We start from the raw sequence: 23777 nt of genomic DNA on the forward strand, positions 1-23777 counted from the left end.
AAAATAATTTCGGTAAGTGGTAAAATAAAGAATGTAAAATCTAACATAATCTCATTTGTACAAACTGATCATTATAGCATGTTGCTATGATCAACAACTGACCTCCTGGTATTACATCTGTGAGTCTTGGCTGTGCCATGGTAGGCAGCTACAACATACATCTTTTTTCTACATACTTTTAGCTTCTGAAGGGTCACCAGATAGATACACATCATCATCAATGTATTGCTTCTGCCTTGTTTATTTTTTACTTTTATTTTAATTATGGTGCAATCCAATTCTAGTGTGTGAACTTAGTAGTATACATAAATGTAAATTAAAATATTAAAAATGAAAATTCACAATAAAGCAACTTCAAAACTTCAATATATTTCTTATTGCTTAAATGTCATAAAGAGGTAAATATTCTGAATCTTAAGGGATCGCAGATAAAAAAAATCATAATCTGAAGCATGTTCTCATATTGTGCAAAAATCATTACAACATAAATAATTTCTATTTCTAAAATAAAATGACATAAAACAATAAAATCAACTTAATCTACAAATTCAATTAACTTATTATTGCTAGTGATGTAAATGTTGAATGGAAATGGAGCTTAAAATTTGTGTTGTTAAAAGTTGAATAGTCAAAACACTTTTTAAAAAAATCCAAGTGGCATGTTTCTAATAAATAAATTTTGCAATCATTAACAAAGGAAAGCTTACAGAATACCATAAATCAGTTTTATTCATTAAAGTATTTGAAATAACTTATCAAAGTGTGTCAATAAAATGAAAAACACTTTTAAACATATCACCACAACTTTCAACACAATCGATCATGAAATTAAATATAAGTAAGCATTATTGGACGTGAAACATTAAGAAACCTTTGAGAAGTAATATCCATATGGATATATCATGGCAATGTAGATTTATATAGCCTTGATTTTGGCAAACATTTATCTTCTGAAATGAGAAAGCAGCCTTTTTGAAAAATTGAATCAAAGCAGTGAAATTTTAATCACCACTGATAAAGCTTTAAATATTTCACATAAATGTGTTATAATAATGCCTAATATGCAAAATTCAAGATGCTGAAGATGATTTTTTTGTTGACCTGGTAGAGTTAGATTAGCATCTATATTTCAACCTGTAACATTGATGACCAAGAAAAATAATTTCTATGAGAAATATTTACATGACAACAGCGCCAATGTGGATACATGAGAAAGCTTTGGTGTTTAAGCTCTCGATTTTAGAAAAAGTTCCAGATGTTTTGTTTCTGTTGTAGTTAATGTAGTCAATGTATCTAGATGGCAAAATGAAAGATGTAAATACATCAACCCCATATAATTTTTTTGATAAATTTTCTGTTTAACACCACATATCAAGTAAACACCAGAGATAATTAAATAATACACCTAAAGAGAGGTGGACATTGAACATTAGAAAATTTTTAGGACCCCTGTGGGCATTCTGTAGAATTATGACTATAAATACAAGTGGAAATCATGCTGAGCCCCGAGTACTCCTTCTAACAAATTGTAAAGTGAGTGTTGCTAAGCATTTAGAAATTGAAATCCTTTCAGGGATTTGGTCTTAATAAAATCTTCTAACAGAAATGTCAATAGTTTGTTTAGTTTTACAAGAAAGAAAATTAAATTTGTTGCCCATATAAAATTAATCAAGCAAACTGTGAAAGAGAAGCAGAGGATATATAAAAAACAGAGAGATAAAAAGTATGATTTGAAACAAGACAAAATATCAATTCTAAGAGAAACATTATTTGATTGTCTAATAAACTCTACAGAAATGAGTTTATTATCTGATGACAAAATTAATATATACAGTGAATTAACCTCTTTCAATTTATTCAGTCCTAAACTTTAATCACATTATGTTTTATAACAAAGTGAATGTAAGGTGATCACAAAGTCATAAAATTAACTATAAGTTACATATTCTAATATTTATAAATTATAAAATTATATTTTATGAAAAATTAAAATTAACTTATAAAATTTCAGTTAATTAAATATGGAATTTCAAGAAATAGTTTTGTGATTTAACTGAAAATAAAGACAATAAAAGAAATTACATATATAAAATGTCAGTATTATGAGGGCTAGAAAATTCAACATAATTACTAAAAGTTTAGCAAAAGCTGGCACAATTTTCAGTATAATGAGCAATACTGGTGGTACCCGGAGAAATCTCTGTGTACAGAGTGCTGGAGTACGGCTGCAGCAAAATAACCGGGGGGTGACGAATAACTTGTGTACGTTGATACAGCAGGAGAAGGAGCCGTTTATTGCAGGACAGGAGCAGTATTTATACATTCCACACAGCTTATCTAATTAGCATAAACTAGATACATCAGTCAACCAATAAGGAATCTCCACACTTAATAGCTTGCTTTTGTTACTTCTCAAACTACTCCCTCTGGCATTTTGCCAGGCACCATCCAGACTTGTTTACGAACTTTAACATTCCCCTGACAAAATGCCAGGTGTTATTTTGACTTGTTTACAGACTCTAACACAGAGAACTACCAATTACTATAAATAATTACTATCCATTTAAAACAAAAATGATGGCCAGAGCCTAGAGATGATACCATGTCACATCACACTCAGATAAAGGCATCATTTAGGAAGAAAAAGCCATTCTAGCCAAAAGCTGTACCAATGTTTCTGAAAATCAACAGATGATTTTGAAATTGTAAGAAAAATTTGATGAATGATATGTATTAGAGTCATTAGATGGCAAGCATTTTAACAAGATATATATAGTTTAGAGAATATATGTTAATTTAAAATTTTTAAATTTATATGTCAATTGACATAACTGTGATAGTTATTAAAATATTGAAATCTTTATTGCTGGATAAAGGAAAGGAAAGGGAAGAGGTTAGAAAGGCTTTTTTTTTTTTTTTTTTGGTACTTGGGATTGAACCAAGTGCGCTTAACCACAGAGCCACATCTTCAGCCCTTTTTATTTTTTATTTTGAGAAACACTCTTGCTAAGTTACTCATGGCTTTGCTAAGTTTCTGAGGCTGGCTTTGAACTTGCCATTCTCCTGCCTCAGCTTCCTAAGCCACTGGGATTACAGGTCTGCACCATCATGCCCAGTGAGAAAGCTATTGTTATGGTGCTAGTTAGACATTATGAATGGTGGGAAGAAAGGTGCAGAAACAGAAGAAGCAGTAGGAATTGCTGATAATTTGATATTGGAAGGGGCGCTTCAAAGATGATTTCTAACTTCATTGAACAGGACAGTACCCATATCGAAGAGCATAAAGGAGGGGGTTTGTGAGGGAGACTAACTCAGTTTTGCGTATGTTGAGTGTAAAGTGTATGTTTGGCACTCACATGAACAATGATAATTATAAATATTTATATTGGGTAAAAGAGTATCCCACACACTTTCATAATACACTTTGATATTCCCACCACTTTATAAATGTACTACTGCTACTATGAGCTCCTCCTATTGAAGCATCTATTATTCCTTCATTCAATTAATATATCTGACTTCCTCCATATGCCAGAGACACTTTTATGTGTCTGCAGTATATTAATGAACAAGATAAATCCTAGCTCTTCTGGAGCTTGTGTTCACAGAGAATAATGAGATATCTGTAAATTAGAAGGTGTGGAATCAAGTCAGGGAATGTGGATAGAGGGTGGAGCATAGTTCAAACAGTAAAGCTGACATTTGAACAGAACACTCAAAGAATGATGGAAGTGAATCACATGGCTATCTGAAGAAGGGTTTTTCTAGTAGAAGGCACTGCAAGAGCAAAAACTTTAAGGTGACAACATGATTTCTGATGGATTTGAGTATCAGCAATAAAAGACCAGTGTGGCTCAGAGGGCTGAGGGGGTGGATGATTCATAGGAGACACAGGGTGAGGTCAGAGAGGTTGGCAGAGGCCTGGAACATGGAATCTTTTAGGTCATGGTGGAGCATTTGAATTTTAGTCTGTCTTAATATTAAAAGGGGAAGGTGGGGGAGGGGTTTTGGGGTAGGAAAGATGGTAGAATAAGATGGACATCATGACCCTAGGTACAAATATGATTGCATGAATGGTGCATCTCTACATAATGTACAACCAGAGAACTGAAATGTTGTGCTCCATTTGTGTACGATAAATTGAAGTACATCTGCTGTCATGTACAACTAAGTAGAATAAGTAAAAAATAATAATTAAAAAAAGAACCATTGCCACTGACATATGGAGACTAGACTCCAAGACAGCAGGAATGGGAGTAAGAAACAAAGTTCTACATCTCCTGAGTTATTTTGTAGCTCAGAAAAGAAATGACTGTGGTCTGGATTAGGGCATAGCAGTGGGAGTGGTAGCAAGAGGTAGATTTTAGACATATTTCAGAGGCAGAGCCAACAGGAGTAACTGAAGAATTGATTATGGGCTGTGGATAGGGAGGAAAAGACAACGCATGCAAGATTTTGGGCCGTAGTGACTGTCTTGGTGAATGGTAATATTGTTCAATAAAGTGAAGACTTGATAAAAAGCAAGATTGCAGGGGACATCCAGTTTGGATTTGGATGTATGAAGTTTCAGATACTATGTGCTGGATGCCATTGAGACCTCACAATAATATTTTTAATAACTGCAAGAGACAGCTATGACCACCACCTCTGTTTTATAGATGGAGTAACTAAAGTTTGGAGTTCAATCTTCAACTTGTTACCATGACCAATGGATTGAGACTGATACCAGAGATCAAAAGTGAAGGCAGCCCTGGAGGCTAAGACAGTAACATAACCAGTGGATGAAATCAAATAGGTCTTTGTTGAGGACCACTACAGGCTTATCCCTATTTGGTACTGTAGCCAGGAAGGAGGAAACTTGAAATAATTAACCTTGCCACCCTGCAGGCATGTGTGGTGCCATAGAGGATGCAGATATAGGAAAGAATGCTGAAATTGTTGGGCAACAGCTCAAAGTAGGTAACAATCGAGGGTAACTATCCTCGAGGTAGTTTAGTGAGAGGAGGAAAGTCAGTGAGGACCAGAGTGGTATGTGGCTTGAGCTGCTTTCTGGAAATATAGGAGAGGATTTTAATAAAAAGGGTTGAATGAATTGCAGGGAGTTCATCAGGCCAAGAAATTACATGGGTGTAGTCTGTATATACCTGGGGATACCCAAGAGAGCATTTGCCTGGAGTCGAGGGAGATAAAAGATGCGTGGGCAGAGAAAGGCCACATGCAGCAGGGCTGTGAAAACTTGCAGAACACCTTGGATTTTATCCTGTGGGAAGTGGGAGCCAACGATGGTTTCTATGGCCAGAGCTGAACCATGGTCAACATTCACCGTTTCTTAACTAACATTTTCCTAGGATGTTGCCAAATTCATATTGGCAACACTTACATTTTACTTATATTTAATATTTTTCACTTGCAATAAAAATGATCACATATAACATCTAGGTGGATATTTTGACATACTAATTCCCTTCAGTTCCAAACTCATTCAAATAATACATTTTTGTCCAAAAAGAGAAATTATAATGTGAGGTTATGAAAAGTCCATTTCCCTCTTAACATTCTTCCTAGCAACTCAGTTGTTTGCATTGGCTTTTATTAAAACAACCTTTGTGTGAACTGGCAATTTGTTTTGTAAATATCAATGAAAGCATATTTCAGAAAATATAGTAATAAAAACCAACCCAATTTCAGAAATATGCTTGCTGCCAGACATCAGTCTTCAGCTCATATTATGAGTATTTCCAGTAAGTCTTAAATACACATTTACATGAGAAATAGCTTACTGTTTAAGATCAAAAAAGCTGAGAAACCCTTCACTGCCTCTCAAAAATTGCTCAAGGGTTCTATCCAATAAAATGCATTTCCCTCTTTGATAAAGTACACTTAAAATGGATTTAAGCACTTCAATTTGACTGAACATTTTCTCCTCAAAACCTAGTTAGACTCAGTTTATTATCATCCTGGTATCTATATATTTAATAACTTTGTTTATTTAAGAGATCTGGGATATTAATATTTCAGCAATACCTATCTTGAACCCATATCCACTTTCCAAACCTTTGTAAGAATTATAAGCTTTGTTCTAAGACTCTAGGAGCCTTTATTACTATTTTCCAAGTGTGCACAACTCAGCTATTGTCACTAAGCTACATTTAATAAGAGAAAAATATTATTCCTCAAGTAAAGGAGAGGCTGCAAACTGAATGTTAAAGAACTTTAACTTGAATGCCTCCTGATTGACAGTTGAAATACTTCTGTGAAGTGAAATAGAATCACTGCATAGTTCTTTTTAAAGCATGCTCACAATATTTTATATCTGCTCTAAGGTCTTTTCATATAGATGCTTTCTGTCTTCTTATCTTAGAAACTACCTTCTCATCCTTCATATTTCAAGGTAAATCAGAGAATTAGAATTTGTTGAAACCCTATAAACCATGTCTTATAAACCTTCTCATCCTTCATATTTCAAGGTAAATCAGAGAATTATAATTTGTTGAGACCCTTATAAACCATGTCTTTACGGTAAGCTTTCCTAACAACTCTAACCCAAATTTAACCCTCACTTTGGCTTTACATTCATACCATGTACCTGAAATCATGTTAGATATTGTGGGGCACACATCAGGAGTCTAAGATGTGATTTCTAGCAGCCTATGTTCTGCAAAACATGAAATGATAGCAAATAATTCAAGGCATTTTGTAACTGAGTACTAAATTATGTAATAGACCCTAAAGCCAAAGTGAGGGTTAAATTTGGGTTAGAGTTGTTAGGAAAGCTTACTGTAAAGACATGGTTTATAAAGGTCTCAACAAATAGATAAGACAAGAAGCAGAAAGGTGATGTCCATGTCCAGGAAGTGGACTAATGTGAATGAAAGCAGGAGGGAAGAATGGAATCCATTTACTGAAGGCATGTTCAATGATCTTGTGCTATCAAGATATTTAGGAAATAAAGTAAGTATCATCTTATATTCACAGCAAGCCTTTGAGGTAGATATTATTATCTCCATCTAACAAAAGGAGCGCATGGCTCAGAAAGGGCAAGAAAGTTGCTCTAGGTCACACATTCTGCAGCTGAGAATCAAGAGGTAATGCCTATATCTGTTTAGCCTCAGAGATGGGCTTTCTCCAGCTGTGCACTGCCTTATTTATGTGTTCATGCAGCAGTAAGGGGGCTGCCTTGTTTGTAGCAATTCAATTTGATGACTGGATGGAGCTGGAGATGGATTAGGGAGGGATATCCAATCCATCAACAAATATATGAAAAAATGTTTATCATTTCTAGCAATTAGAGACATGCAAATCAAAACTATTCTAAGATTTCATCTCACCCCAGTCAGAATGGCAGCAATTATGAATACAAACAACAATAAGTGTTGGTGAGGATGTGGGGAAAAAGGTACACTCCTACACTGCTGTTGGGACTGCAAATTGGTGCAGCCAATTTGGAAAGCAGTATGGAGATTTCTTGGAAAATTGGGAATGGAACCACCATTTGACCCAGCTATCCCTCTCCTCAGTCTATACCCAAAGGACTTAAAAACAACATACTACAGGGACACAGCCACATCAATGTTTATAGCAGAACAATTCACAATAGCTAATTTGTGGAACCAAACTAGATGCCCTTCAATAGATGAATGGTTTAAAAAATGTGGCATGTATACACAATGGAATATTACTCAGCAATAAAAGAGTATAAAATCAGGGCATTTGAAGGTAAATAAATGGAGGTAGAGAAGATAATGCTAAGTGAAGTTAGCCAATCCAAAAAACCAAATGCCAAATGTTTTCTCTGATATAAGGAGGCTGATTCATAGTGGCATAAGGAGGGAGAGGGAGCATGGGAGGAATAGATGAACACTAGATAGGGCAGAGGGGTGGGAGAGGAAGGAAGGGGGCATGGGGTTAGAAATGATGGTGGAATATGATGGACATTATTATCCAAAGTACATGTATGAAGACAAAAATTGGTGTGAATATACTTTGTATACAGAGATATGAAAAATTGTACTCTATACGCATAATAAGAACTGTAATGCGGGCTGGGGATGTGGCTCAAGTGGTAGCGCGCTCGCCTGGCATGCGTGTGGCCCGGGTTCGATCCTCAGCACCACATACAAACAAAGATGTTGTGTCCGCCAAAAAATAAATATTAAAAAAAAAATTTCTCTCTCTCTCTCTCTTTAAAAAAAAAGAATTGTAATGCATTCTGCTGTCATACATAAATAAAAAATTAATTTAAAAAAATGAAAAAAAGAGTACAGACTGATTAAACTTTGTCAAAAGTGGTTATAAATGATTACTGGCGGTTTTTGAGCTGGGAATTAAGAATGTATGAGCAGTGTTTAGGGAAGAAAAGTTTAAAAAAAGGAAAGTGGAAATTTACTATTTGTTGATTCTTTTTAGTTATACATGAAAGTAGAATCCATTTGGACACAGTTTTAAAAGCTTGGAACACATCTTGTTTTAATTCAGACCCTAGTACCTCTCCTTCCCCTTCCCCCCATCCCCCTGTTCTCCTCCCTCTATTAATCTAACATTTATCTATCTTTATTATTTTTAAAAATTAATTTCTTGGTTAATTCTGTGTGGTATATTCATATACAGTAAACACTAGAGCACAGATATCTCTTTGATATACTGATTTCAAATCCTTTGAATATATATTCTGAATGGAATAGTCGAATCATATGGTAAACTCTATTTTTGGCTTTCTTTTTTTCTTTTTAGGGGTCTTCATACTCTTTTCCATAATGCCTGAATTAATTTACAATGTCACCAACACTGTACAGATATTCTTGTCTACACATTCTCCCTAACATGAGTTATCTTTAATCTTTTTGATAACAGTCTATCTAACAGGGGTGAGGTGATTGATCATTGTGGTTTGAATTTGTATTTTTCTGATAATTAGAAATTCTGTGCTTTTTTTATACACCTACTGAGCATTTGCATGTTAGACATTTGAGGAATGTCTATATGAGTCCTTTGTCCAATTTTTATAGGTTTTTTTCTTATTATTGAGTAGTCTGAGTAGTTCATTTATTCGGGATATTATTCACTTATTCATTTCATGATTTGCAAATATTTTCTCCCTTTCTGTGGGTTGTTTCTCCACTCTGTTAATTGTTTACTGTGCAGAAGCTTTATAGTTTGATATGATCTCATTGACTACTTTGGCTTTCATTACCCAGCACATGCCTCTTCAACACTCATGACAGAGAAATAGCGACTCTAAACAAATACATAAAGCATTGACTTTGAATAAGAGGTATCTGAATGTTTGATATTATTTAAAAAAAGAAAATGGAAGTGGTTTGACAAACAGAAATAGGTAATTTTAAGGTGAGTAGAAGTAAGGGGTATGAGATCAGAAAGGAAGAATTGGAGTGAGAAAATGTTAGAGGACTTAGAGGCAAAATGATGGGGAAGAATAAGCTCATTGAGTTATCAATGAGCTGTAGTGACTGTAAGAATTGCCATGTCAGATAGGGCAGAGGGGTGGGAGGGAAAGGGAGGAGCAGGGGATTAGCAAGGATGGTGGAATGTGATGGACATCATTATCCAAAGTACATATATGAAGACATGAATTGGCATCAACATACTTTATATACAACCAGAGATATGAAAAACTGTGCTGTATACATGTAATAAGAATTGTAATGTATTCTGCTGTCATTTATTTTTAAAAAAATCAATAAAAAATAAAATAAAATAAAAGAATTATAGTGCCATGGATGGAAGTGGGGTTGAGAGACAGAGGTAGCCTGAGACTTTGATGAGCCAAACTTTTGCTAGTATAACTAGAGACTATGGCATACTTCAAGGTAGCAGCAGGATGGTTTTTCTATAATTTTCTTTTTGCAAAGAGGAAAATAACTTTTCTAATCAAGAATTTATCTATCTCACAGACAGGATATCAGTTATAAACTCAAATATTTCTGTTTGTCATGCTTAGATGACCTTAGAAGTCTGAGTTGAATTTACAAATGTTACAGCCTTTCTTCCTTCTGAATGTGAAAGTGAGAAGAAAAGGGATTTATTAAGAATAATGCTTGATATTTTCAGGTAAAATAAGTATTCTTTTTATGTTTATTTATTGGTATTCAATAAACATTTATTAATACATTCTAGTCTAATAACACTACCTATAGCACTGTTGTTGTGGAGGTTGACATAAGAGATTAAATAAGTAAAATTTCACTATAAATGGAAAAGTCTACATAAGATTCTATGATTATTACAGCTTATAGTTCTATTAAGGAGAAAGTATGGACTAGTGAGAATATCTAGGTTCTGAAACCTGATGTGCCAAAATATTATATGTCTTTGCATCAGGTCTTGAAACTCTTAAATCTTCAGTTTCATGAAAGGGTCAGATGAGTCTAGAAAACCCTAGGAGTTTCCCTCTCTGAATGAGTATTGGTGAGGACAGTGCCATTACAAATCATAGAACTTTGTGTTTTTCAGTCTCTATAAATTTACATTTGCAAATATTATTACTCAGTTAGAAAGGGGAAAACATACATTAAGAACAAAACTGTGGAAGTGGGTGCAAGAACCGTCTAACAGTAAAGACTTCAATATATTGCAGTAGATATTTTCAAATACTTAAAAATATGTAGCTATTTCTATTGAAGACTTCATCAAGAATAAAACCTTGATAAACATTGGGCAAATGACAATAAAGGCATCTAGTGACTTAAGCTGGATACCAGGGACCTGAAACCATCATTTACAAACTGAAATCAATTAATATTGGACAGTGAGTCTGTCTGGGTTAAGGTATGTATTGTGTATGGGTTGCCACAATTTTTTTTTCTGTGCCTTTAATGTTTTCTATGGTGGGTCACAGTAAGAGGATGGAATAATGACCACATCAGTAGTTAGTCTCACAAGTAAGTTTGTGGTTTTGCTATATATTTCTTAAATTTAGGAGCAAATAAAAAGAAATACTATCCTCAGTAATCTGAAAATATGAAATAAATAATTGATTAAAATTAACAAAAGCCCAAAACAAACTCTACTGGTGGGATACATAAGCCAATTCAAGCAAAATTCCAGGGAATCCTGGTATTCTGAAAGATACATTTGGTGACAAAAAAATACATCCTTTCTGAAAGGAAAGAAGAAAGATTTATGCCTTGTCTGTGGATATTCTCAATACTGATACTAGGGTTTCTTTTTTTTTCCTTGGATTTACACATAAGTTTTGATTATAGCACAAAATTCCAATTGAAACATACAGCCCCAGTCACTTTGAAGCCATGTGACATTATTTAAAGACAGGCTTTGTACCATCTGTAAGCTCCTAAAAGGAATGACTATGTTGTTTAAAAAATTCTGGAAATTTTTCTTAAATTGGGTCATGAACAAAGCTCTTCTCCCAGCATCATCTACCATGTGATAAGTTTGGAAGAAATAAATCAGAATTGACTTAAAAATATCTTAGACCATAGTGATATGAGCAAAATTTGTTTAAGGCACATATTTGTCTCTTTACCTAAAATAATTGTCCCTCTTTATTCTACCTGTTAAAATCTGTTAAAATTCTACCTGTATTTTAGGGCCCAGCTGAAGATAAGTTTTTTTGCAAAGTATTTCCTTATAATCCAAGTTCATATTCATTTTCTCAATCTCTAGTCTCTATCTAACCACTTAATATTCACTAGTAGACTGCCTTGTATTATTTGCTATCATTTTATGTTTTAGAAATAACTAAAATGTACTAAAAATTTCCTAATTATTCTAGCCTTAAAGGGAAGTCCAAATAGTGATATAAGGTAAATTCACTGTAACAACATTGTGAACTTATTTATTCTCTTTAAAGCCTAGTGCAGCTGCGCTTGTTGAATTCACCAATGAGGTAATTCTAAAATCTGGCTTATGAAGACTGGAGGTACACACATATATTCACAACACACACTCTAGCACACACACTCAACCACATGTACCTGTTCAGGAGTAACTATAAGGAAAGAAATTCTCTAGGAGCTAAAACAGTAACATTTTGAGCCCTTACTATGTGCAGAGCACTTTGCTAAACACTATGAAAAAAGAATTTATGCATCCACAGTCATCTTTAACCCAAATTCAGAGTCTTTTACACAGAGCATTGGACAGTTGGTTAATATGGGAATTTTCCTTATGAATCAGACACAAAACCAAGCTGACAAAAAATTATGGGAGGAAGTAGAGGGCAATTGTTTTCCTCTTGCAATTACAAAACATGTATTAACCAATGAAGAAAAGTGAATTCACTCTTTGTAGTTAAAACTACATATTACTTTGAGTTCAAATTCTTTCTATTAGTACACAAGATTTATTGAAATTATATTGTTTGAGTAGGATCAAGAAAACTGAATATTATTTCAGGTTTTCAAGCCATAAGAAAAAAAAAATAGTGCCTTTAGGTTTTCCATTCAACTAGGAAAATTATAGCTTCATATTTGCAACTCTAAAGCTAATGCAGTGTCAGCACCTCCATCAAACTCCGTTGTTCAGCAGTTTATAATTCAAGCAGAAATGTTCACTCCAAGCCCAACTTGGCCTACATAATCTCAAAGAAAATGGAGAAAAATTATTTTGGCTAGTTCTGACTTATAAAAGCAAAAGAGAGGGTGCTTTTACAAAGTGCTTTCAAAAACATTTTTTGAGAATTTGAGAATGTAACTGGGGATTACTGAGTTCACATCTTTTATTCCTAAAGTCATAGAAATGACCCCAAATTCCATGATGTCACATCTGCATCATTAACATCATAACTATTTTTATGAAATTCTTCATCAGGACTAATTTCCAGAGTAGACAGAATTACTGTTCATAGAGAAAATCAATCGAAGTGGAAAATAAGGTAAGATAAATAAGATAGGTAAGATAAATAGGTAAAACTTTCTCATGAGAACACAAAAGATTTTTGATCCATTTTTTTCCCTTAAAGTACAAACTCTCTAAGGCACCATGTTAACACATATAAAATGGAAAAAAAATGTTTTTTTTTTTCTTTTCATTTAAAAAAGTAGTTCACAATGGTAGGCTGGAATTTCCAGAAATGTTTCTCTTTCCAGATGTTTACTTGGACTTAGAAACAATATAGTTGTTTAAGTGGCTTTTTCCAGGGGCAAGTGACAAGAGCTTGGATTCCCCACAGGCTAAAGGCGGGTAAGGGGATCCATTCAGTTCTGGGATCCCATGCAACTCAAAGTCATGTGGCAGATGGGTTGCATATTGCCCAGTGTGTTTGTGACAACCTATGGACGAAGAGCCTTGTTGCTCTGGTCTCCTACACTTTCAAAAACACATCAAGGCTTTGATATAATGTTATCAGGACATTACATAAGGCAGTTATCCTTTCCTATCCGTAAGAAGGTTCACTTTATGTATATATTGCTCTCTCCTGCACTCCATGTCTTTTTTCACTCAGCATTAATTAAAGTCCTACTATGGGCCAAACCAGAGATAATTTTGACAACATTCCTGGCAAGAGGAAGCGAGGAGTTTGTGAGTGCAATTCTAGCGTAATTGTGGAGTGCCTTCTGGACTATGCCATTGAAAAGGGTCCTGAGGTTGTCAGAGCGGTGCCTCCTGCCCTCCCCAGCAGGCACCTGTCACCACCCTTTGAAATCCCACTGATTGGCCTGGCGGGAATTCCCTGCCCCCTCTTGACTGAGTGAAAACGACCCGAGGGGTTCCGACTACGACCCAGTTTTCTTTGGGAGGGCAGCGGTGGCGTCTGGAGGGGAGGGCGAAGTTGGTGCCTGCGAGGGGTCTGACGGGGCTTCCGGCTTTGCTAGGGGCAGAGAGAACTTCAATTAGCACTCAGGGCTCACCTGGTTGAACTGTGCAGCTATGAGCAAGGGTTCCCACAGCTTAGAAACGGTGTTCACAGTTCCCCCTTTGTCTTTCTTGGGTGCCATGCAGAGGCCTGGAGGAGCATTGGACTCCAAACTGGGCTCAGGCCCTCCCTTCAGCGTTGCGCTGCCTTAGTAACCGAGGCCACGCCCCGTTCCCTCCCCCAAACCTGTCCGGGTCCTGGGTTAACCGCTTCCGTCGCCGGGACAACGGAGTTTCCGAGTTTCGCTGCAGTTTGACCGCGGGACTCCCAGGACCCCAGGGTGCATTTGAGGATTTTGCGCCATGGAGGACCGGACTCGGCTGGACTCGGCTGGTCAGGATACTTAACCTTTCCTGGCTTTGACCTTCTGCTTCTTCTGGGAGCCCTCTCTGGTCCGAGGCATTGTCTGGAAACTCATCATTTCTAAAATTCCTACCAGGACTCCTCCACCAATATATCTTCTAGGCCTGCGGTGCCCAGAAAGTGGTACGGACCCTCTCAGGAGGCAGCCCCTGCCATTCTTCAACCCCGAATGCTTCTTTGTATGAGGCCAAATTTATGTTCCCCAGACTGCCACTCTCTGCTCAGATCTTAGTTCTGCCTCCCAGGGCCTCACTAAACAAGTCCCATCGCTCTTCTTTCGTTCATCTAGTCGTAGATGGATTAATACTTTTCCTATATCAGTTTCTCTCCCTAAACAGCTCTAGTTCCTTGAAACTTCCATTAGAAATAGAAGCGCTTTTTTCCCCCCCCTTTTTGCATCCAACATTCATGGATACCTGAAGCATTCTGGTTAGGCAGAATGATAATGATAATGATAATACTCACAACTCATGATTCTCCAGCACTCACCAGTGCCATCCTAAATAAAACTGTGAGAGAAATTCTCCAAAGAAAATTATGAAATCATTTATTGGGGAATGTGCAACATTTCAATGGAAATTAGCACAACATCATAATGAGAATGTGTATACCATAGTAGCCTATGCTTATTTCCAAAAAGAGGAAAAGGAAGTTTTTACAGGCAAAAATGAGAATTATATCAGATATTTTCAAACAACAATCTTTGACCACAATGATTAATAACAAGAGTGACATCAAAACTGCGTTTGAACAGATAATTGCTCAGTAGATGTCCTTGTGGAAATACTTTTTGTGTAAGGTTGTAGTGGCCTCTGTGCAAGTTCTGGATGTCTTTTGTGATAGTTACTATCAAACGATCATGTGAAAGAATTCTTTCTTCTTTATTTTCTCTGGCTTAATATACTTTTTTTCTTAGGGTTGGCACAAGGGATTCTATTTTAATTCTGACAACTTTCACATTTGCAATTTTTTTTTCCTCTTCACAACACTATCTCCAGTCCCAGAGAGGATGGTTGATGGTGCCAGAATTAGAATCCAGGAGTTTCTGAATCCCAAATCCAGGATGCTTAATCTCTCTACTACCACTGTTTTAGGCCAGGCAAAATGGAAGATACACTGTTTTTGAGACTGAATGTACTTAAATTTTCTTTTTCAATGCAACAAATTTGAGAACACCCTCAGGAAGAGCTCAATCAAAATTCAGAATTGTTTTACTATCACTATAGTCCATATAAAATGCAGTGCTGACCAGTGCTTAGCTATTCCCTCCGGTCCCACCCTATGCCTAGAGGTGAGATGCTTCTACTATTGCAGTAGGCCAGGGATGATGCTTATTACCTGCTGCTTAACTTTATTCAATACAACCTGACAGGTAGGTGACCTTCAACAGGGGAAAGGTGCTCTGACTCTTTTCATTGCTTTCTTTGATGAAGAAATTGTGAGGACTGCAGTGGGTAGGGTGGGTAGTTTGGTCTTTAATGTCCTACAAAGCCCCATGTGTTGAAGGTATGGACTCCCTAGTCAACACTTCTATTGGGAGTTGATGGAACATTTTAAGAGGTGTGGCTTAGTGAAAGGCAGTTAGGTTACTGGGGACAAACTATGACAGGGCATAGTAGGACCTGGCCCCTTGCTATTTCTTTTTTTTTTTTTTTTGCTTTCAAGCTGCCATGAAGTCAGCAGCTTTGCTGCTATGTGCTCCCCCAATCATGTACTGCCTCACCACAGCCCCAGATAGAATGGGGTCAAGTGGCCATGGTCTGAAACTTTTGACACCATGAGCCAAAATAGACCTTTCCTCTTTATAAGCTGATTATCTGAGGTATTTTGTCATAACGATGGAAAGCTGGATAACAAAATATTGATATCCAGTCACTATAATCATACTTCATTTGATGGGCAGTCTTAAGGATGTTGTTCATCTTTTAATTTATTGTTCATAATTTGAACCAATGAAGGGAGACTTTTCCCTCCTACTAAATTTTTTTCATATGGATTCTGAAGAAAAGGACAATTTTCAGAAATAGTCTTTCACACCACACACACACACACACACACACACACAATTTACCAAAAAAAAAAAAAAATACAAATTTTCCTTTCTTGTTGCAAGATGTATAATTTATCTTTTCAGAGGGAATAAATCTGTGCAGCCTAGCCACAGCTCATATCCACAAACCCTCTCTTCTTACCATAAGAATAAAATGACTGAGGTCTGGTGATGCCAGAGTTACCTTCCAGAAAAGGATTTCTCTTTGTTCATAGCAAACACTGAGGCTGCCACTGATTCATATTCATAGTGTTTTCTTCAGAATTTTATTCTACACTAACATTTTCTTAGCATTACAAGGTGATTGTTTTTGAATTATGGATTAAAATAAAGGTGAATCTTGTACCAAAACTCTGAGAATTATCGATTCCATCATTCTAAACTTTGATAATTCTTTGATAATTCATTGTTTTAAACTGCTTGGGGGAAAAAGGCCTGGGTTTGTATTAGAAAGCCAATAAATAAATTGTGGGCATTTAAAATATGTCTTTTAAAAAGTATAACTAGATGTTTATGTATGGCATGCTATGTTACTAATTTTCTTTCTTCTTGAATGTGAATGCACACTTCAGAATAAAACTCTGTGCAATCAATCAAGCCAAATCAGTAGCAGATGATTAATAAAATAGGTTGCAGATAAGAAAGAGAAACAAAGGAGAAAAAAATGAAATAAGGACAAAAGAGTGAAATTAAATGTTACTTTAAAATTGTAGAGAAAATGTCACTAGCTATTTCTTGCAAGTGACAGCTATCCAACCCTGACTTTGGCAGCAATAAAGTGTTTGTGATATTTATTGTGGCAATAAATATTCTGTCCTGCTTTTCAGAAAACATTTTTTTTTCTTTTTCCTACTGTAAGAGTTAGAAAGCATTCTTAAGCCTTTTTTTAATCATTACATGTGTACATGTGACTAAGTTCTGGCCAATGGGACATAAATAAAATTATGTAAAGGCGTGGCCTTTAAAAAGCATCTCCCTCACGTTGTTCCTGTTCTTCCTCTAACTGCCCAGATATTGGGGTAACAACTGAAACTCTTGGATCTCACAGAAATGTCCTCTACCCTGTCCTCCATTCCTGCGCCTTGGGAAATTACATCAAGTATTACCCATTCAATTCCAATCCCACCCTTTGTCTTGTCTTTCAACTGCTTATACAGTACTTTCCTTCACTTCTTTATCCAGTAAATTGATTTCTCACTTTAAACAACTGGATTGCATTAAAGCCTTCTTATGTCATATACACTTAGGAAAATCTTTGCCAATTTCTCAGTAGATGAACTGAAAAATCCATTGTGTGTGTGTGTGTATGTGTGTGTGTGTATGCATATATGTATATATACATATATATTCATATATATGTATATGTGTGTGTGTGTATAAAGAATTTTCCAGTGACTTAAAGGAATTGAACATTTCAAAAGCCCCAAATAAAGATTTTTGGATGGAAGAATGTACTTCTAGTATACTCTTTTATGGTTTCCTTTATAAAGTCCTACCAGAATAAATTTAAGTTTAGAAGTTTTTCCAAAATTGATTTAAGGAATTTAAAATAAAGGTTTCATTACAGAATACCATTTTTTTTTCCAGTTTTGGTCTTTTCAGTATTCTAGGGAAAGTGGTATTCTAGATAATTTATGATTTAAAAGTGGGAAGACATTATATAGTAACCAAATTTATAGGGGATTTCATCATAGAATTGGTCTGTTTAATTTCAGAAAATAGGTGTGAATGACAATGTTCATAGTTTTAAGAAGCAAAAGTCATTCAGCCTAAAAGAGACCTTGCCAAGAGCAGAAAAAAAGCATTACCATCTGTCATACATTTATGCTTTTTTTTGGTATAATAAATTGTTTCCCCCACTAAATATAAGTTGAAACTTTATAAGCATATACTTTACTACATAAATTTTCCCATATGTCAGTGACTAAAACAAAACTATACTATTTGGAGAATTTTCTTTCTCATTGGCAGGGTTACCCCTGATTTGTTTGATTTAGTATTTCCAGTAAGATTTTGCATTTAATATGTTTAGCTCAAGGACTGTCTACTTTAGGGATACACTGTTTCTTTAGGGGGCTAAGAATACTGAGTAAATTATTCAAGTTTTACACTTTTAGTCACAGTGTTCAGTTAACTCTTACTCAAATGGAAGTCAACTACGTTGTGCCTTCTCATAGATGAAAGGGTCTAGCCAGCTATTGATGCACCCTGTATTTCCACTGTTAACAGGTAACATCAGGAGTTATGGACCAATTCACATCTGGACTAGCCTTTCAGGTATTCAAAATCCATTTAGCTGCAGCAACCAGCTTGCTTTTGATTAAGAAGACCTCATAGATATCTACTGATCTCTCCAGTTTGCATCCTATTTCCAAGAACAATTTTCACTATAGGTATATCTTGTTTACATTCTGAAATTTGTGTTTCTAACATATATAGAGCTAGTAATATTGCACCATACTATAATGCTGTGCCTTTGGGTCTATATTGTGTGTTATGCAGAGGGCTAGATGTCTTTCAGTTACAAGGCCCAGAACATATGGAGAATATTACACCTACGTCCAGTGGTCAGCAATAGCTTCCTATTCAGTCTTGAGTGCAATTTAAAGTGTTGACTTTAATCTTTAAAGCCCCTCATTGTTTAGAAGCCAGTTACTCCAGATATCACGTCTCTGCCTATGCATCATCATGGCAATTAAAATCAGCTGCAGTGCTTGAAGTTCACAATCCCGAGTGAGTTGTGGGGAGCTTGGGAATAGATCATTTTCTAAAGAACTTCCCTAAGAACTCTGTATATCTGTGATAAAAGCAGTGTTTGGAGTTTACAGTTTTATATTTAAATTTCGTTTTATATAAGTCTCTAGCACCATTGGTAAGGGTTTTTGATTTAATTTTTATGTTATTTATGGCAAGAGTGTTTAGAATACCGTATCTATTTTTTAATGAATCAGAAAAATAACCGTTGTACATATTAAAAATAGACAAAGTTAAAATGCATCTGTTTCATATTTGTTAGTGTGGGATTTTTCACTCTAGTGTTCTCTCACTCAAGTTTTTCTTTGAATCTAATTTTAAATATATTCAGTAAAGGGATTTGCCCTTAATCCTTTGGGGACCATTTCAAAATCCATAACTCATGGTAAGTCATTTCTGTAAGTGCTTAGCTAAATGTTTGATTTCTTAATGTTTTATCAGATGTCTGTTACTTATAAATTTTTGCTGTGTTAAATAAAACTTTCTTCTTGTTGTGTTTCAGGTTCACAATCTGTGGTTCAGGTGACCTATTTCTGCTTAACAGACTATACTTCACATTGTGCTAGATTATGGAGCAATCCTTTGGAAAGGAAAGATGATTGATCGTAGAGCTTCAAGGAACTGATAGCACTGTATGTGATGGCTTTTCAACTTCTCTATTCCTCTTACCCAGGCTGACCCTCAACATTCTAAAAAATGCAGGGTGTCCAAATGACTTCTGGAGAAATGTCTCTGCCAACGACTTTACAAATATTAAATGCAACTGTGCATAATTACCTTTCTCTATCTTGTCATGTATGTCAATTCGTATTTCCATGAGTTAATTTTGCCTTTACTGGTTTCCAATCTTTATGAAACATTCTGGTTTGAAGGGACCCCAGTCAAGGTTATGCATAGGATACTGTAGTGTTCCATTTATGAGAAGGAGTATTATTCAGTGGGATAAAATTGTGTTATATCCTCTTATGAATATAAGGAAATGATATGAGAAAATAGAAAACACTTGGAGTCAGACATTAGGAAATGAAGGAATATTATATATCCTCTATGACAAACTCATTTGTCTATCCAACAACTTTCAGATGTTCTTTCTTAGGTTTCTTCTGCCCTCCAAATATGGTATTTTATATCACATTTATCTCCCTATAAGAAAATAAGTTTACCTGATTAAATATAGTTTTTTCATGGTTCATTGGTGCTACCATTTTAGGGATGGGAGTACTAGAAGAAGCTTCTGAGGGTGGGCAGGTGAGGCTTTGGTTTTAGAGAGGTTTAGCGTGTATATCCTTGAGAAATCAATCCATGTCAAGTAGACAATTGGATGCGTGGGCCTGGCACTCAGAGAAGAGTAGACATGAGTGAATCACATGCAGACATCGTATGTAGCAATACTGAGTATGGACGAGTTTGTCTGGAGACCACTGTGCAAGCAGGGGAGCAGGACCTGGGGCTGAGTGTTTAAGAGAGTGTGGCTATGAAGAAGGTGGACCTGTGAGGGATTATGTGGCCAAAAGGGTTGTGTCACTGAGGCCAAAAGACAGGATGAGGGCCTTTCTAGGATGAAGGATTGGCCAGGAATCCTGAATGCTACTGAAATGTGTGGTGAGAAAAATACTTGCTGGATTTAGGTAGAAGAAGTGTACTTCAAAGTCTTTGAAAAGTGGCAGCTGTGTTCACTTAAATGCAGGACCTAAGTAGGTATTTTTCTTACTGTTCTGGGAGCAAATTACTCGTTAAGAGTAGATTTTCTTTTAAAAAAATTACATTCAAATTGTTTGATATGCAGGAATTTTCTTGAAAAATTATATTTATTATCTAAGACAGTTTTTATTGTATACCTTTTCTTATTTCAAAAATTTTTTGCTTTTATTTTAGATATCAGTAGGCATTGGTTTCTGTGGAAAGTGTAAAGAAATATTCACAACACTGGTATCTTTTAAGTTCTTAAGAAGTTTAAGAGGAGTTTCATTGAAACATAAAGATTATTTCTAGTAAGAATATATTAGGTAGGAAACCATCTTATTGAAATCTATGTTCTGTGAGGAAATCAATTTAAAAATTGGAGGGAGGACTTTGCAATCTTAAGGAAATGGCCCTATCCTGCATTTCTGTCCTCTTCTGAATACAACTTTCTCAGAAAAACCTACAACAAAGGTTCTACCTTTTGATTGATAAAAATAAATGTAGGGAAAGAATATAAGGAAAAAGAAAACACTTGGAGTCAGACATTGGAAAGCAAAGGAAGATTATTAGAGAAGACTCATTGGAAAATAAAGTAATTTCAGCCAATGTGCCAGTCGATCAGCAGTACCCATTTTGCTTCTAAAGGTGATTTTTAGGCTGCTTTCTATGTCTCACTCTATTTCTGAATGAATCTATTCAGGCCTTCCTCCATTTCCTTTGTGGGGGCCAACTGTTTCTAACTTTGCCTACCCAAATAACAGCTTCATTGACTCTTTCTTATATTTCAACTCTCTATGATATTAAACAAAACAAAACTTCATTCTTTGTTATGCTTTGATTGTCATGTTTTTTTTTCCTCTTGTGAGTGGCAGTGTCCTCCTTATGGACCATAATTCTATTCTCTTAGGCTGGCTATGATATTAGGCTTCTATTTTTATTCACAGTCAGATCCCAAAATTTGCCAAGCATCCACATTTTAAAACTTTTATGATTATTTTTGCATAACAGTACGTGCTTCACCTGAGCCAGCTGTCTTAATCCTTTAGAACATGGCCATTTTCCCCTACTATGCTTTTGGGTAATAACTTTTGCCAATTTATTCTACTAAGTAAATTCCTCATTTTATTGAAATTGTTTTTATAAAGCTTAAGTTACTCATATTTATACCCATAATCTTTTCTCCCTCTTCCTTCACTCTGGTAGAAGTTCAAAACCCTAATAAGCTTTTGGTTATCATAGTTTTCAAAACTTTTTATAACATTAGCTGTTTAACTTGCCCCATTCTCTCTTTTCAACACAACAGAGCCCTGTTAAAATGCAGGGAATCCAATCTTAGAGCTGAGATACAGTTTCACAGAGCATTCTGTACTAAGGAGATGACAGTATTTCTGATGGGTTCATTTCCCTATTCCATTCTTGCTGGCTGTGTGATGACCTGGACCAATTCCTTAACCCCTCTTTGCCTTAGCTTCCTTATGAGATGGGGATAATCATGTTTGCATCATAGGGTTGTTGTGAAGATTGAAGTGGTTAGTAAATATAACTGCTTAGAATAACTTATGGCACTTGATAAATAGTAGCTTATATTTTAAAAATAAACTTCATTTTAGAATGCTTTTAGATTTGCAGAAATGTTGCAAAGATGACACAGAGAGTTCCCATATATCCCACACCCAGTTTCCCCTTGCATTTTAAATTAGTATGGCACATGGATATCAAAACCAATGGACCAATATTGATATGCTTTTTTTAACTAATAGTTTCTACCTCATGTCCCTTTTTTGTTCCAAGAACCCATCCAAGATACTACATTACATTTAGATGTCTCCTTGGGATCCTCTAGATTGACAGTTTATCAAACTTTGCTTGCTTTTGATAACCTTGACAATTCTGATATGGCAAGATATCTTGTGTAATGCCCCTCAATATCAGTTTGTCTGATTTTTTTTCTTCTTCTCATTCTTAGACTGTGGTTATGGAATTAGAAAGACCAAAGATATAAAGTGTTTTTCTCGTCACATCATATCAAGGGTAACTGCCACCAATATAAAGTGTCACTGATGATGAATGCCACCACCTGACTGAAGTGGTGGTGATTATCACATTTCTCCTCTACAAAGACCTCCCAGCCCCTAAGGGTCACTATGGTCAGCCCATACTCTAGGTATGGGGAGTTACACTCCAGGCTCCTCTAGGGGGCAGTATCTACAGAAATCATTTAGAATTTGTATGGGAAATTTTCTATCTTCTCCATTTATTTTATTCAGTTTTTTATATCAGCAAGGACTCACGGGTTACATATTTTATCCTTTGGTTTATATCTCAAATGTAATCCAGTATTTATTTATTTTTATTGTTCAGATCAGTTGTTCCAGCTTTGACCACTGGGAGCTCTTTCAGTTGGCTCCTATTGCCCTCTTTATGCATCCCACCATTACTTTGTTTTCCTGTGTGTGTATTTTTTTCCACTTTATTTTCTGGCATTGCAAGGTGTATATTTTCTGCTGTGGCTCTAAAAGCAGACATTTTTCCAAGGTGCCCTGATTCCTTTTATTGAAAGATGGTATTAAAAATCCAGATCTGGGCAATGAGCATGCACATTGCTACTACAATCTTTTGTTTCTCCATCCTCTCAGTGGAGAGATTTAAAAAACAAGCCATGTACCCACATAGCCACCGGTTATTTCTTTATTTATCTACATCTATACTGACATAGCCTCCCCCCCCCTTTTTTTAATACCAGGGGTTGAACTCAGGGGTGCTTAACCACAGAGCTACATCCCCACCCCTTTTTATTTTTTATTTTGAGACAGAGTCTCCCTAAATTGCTTAAGGCCTTGCTAAGTTGCTGACGCTGGCTTTGAACTTGTGGTCCTCCTGCTTCAGCTTCCCAAGTTACTGGGATTATTGGCGTGTGCCACCATGCTCCACTGACACAGTCTCTTAATATACAGCCTTTTATTAACTATTCCACAAATTTTGTGGAGTGTCTATAATATCACAGGCCTGGTGCTTAGCACTGAGGAGTAGAGAACATGGTGGAAACTATCCTTATTCTCATGTTGCTTGGAATTTAGTTTTTATCTTGGATTT

The 23777-nt window shown here is 35.7% G+C and overlaps 1 protein-coding gene and 1 long non-coding RNA gene across 5 annotated transcripts in view; one reads left to right on the forward strand and one right to left on the reverse strand.

Moving 5' to 3' along the window:
• Spag17 (sperm associated antigen 17) overlaps positions 1-13982 on the reverse strand; it is a 221680-nt gene extending 207698 nt beyond the window's left edge. For all 4 annotated transcript variants that reach the window (XM_048814580.1, XM_048814581.1, XM_048814579.1 and 1 more), the window contains exon 1: positions 13830-13982. In XM_048814580.1, the coding sequence (XP_048670537.1) occupies positions 13830-13916 (87 nt within the window). In that variant the 5' untranslated portion in view covers positions 13917-13982. The remainder of the gene's footprint in view (positions 1-13829) is intronic.
• Positions 13983-14039: 57 nt separating this feature from the next.
• Positions 14040-20476, forward strand: LOC107156129. Its single transcript, XR_001505307.2, has 3 exons — positions 14040-14167; positions 18477-18640; positions 19504-20476. It is a non-coding gene; the product is annotated as an uncharacterized LOC107156129 (long non-coding RNA).
• The last annotated feature ends 3301 nt before the right edge of the window (positions 20477-23777 follow it).

The sequence above is a fragment of the Marmota marmota genome, unplaced genomic scaffold (genome assembly GCF_001458135.2).
Source record: "Marmota marmota marmota unplaced genomic scaffold, marMar, whole genome shotgun sequence".
Classification (NCBI taxonomy): Eukaryota; Metazoa; Chordata; class Mammalia; order Rodentia; family Sciuridae; genus Marmota; species Marmota marmota.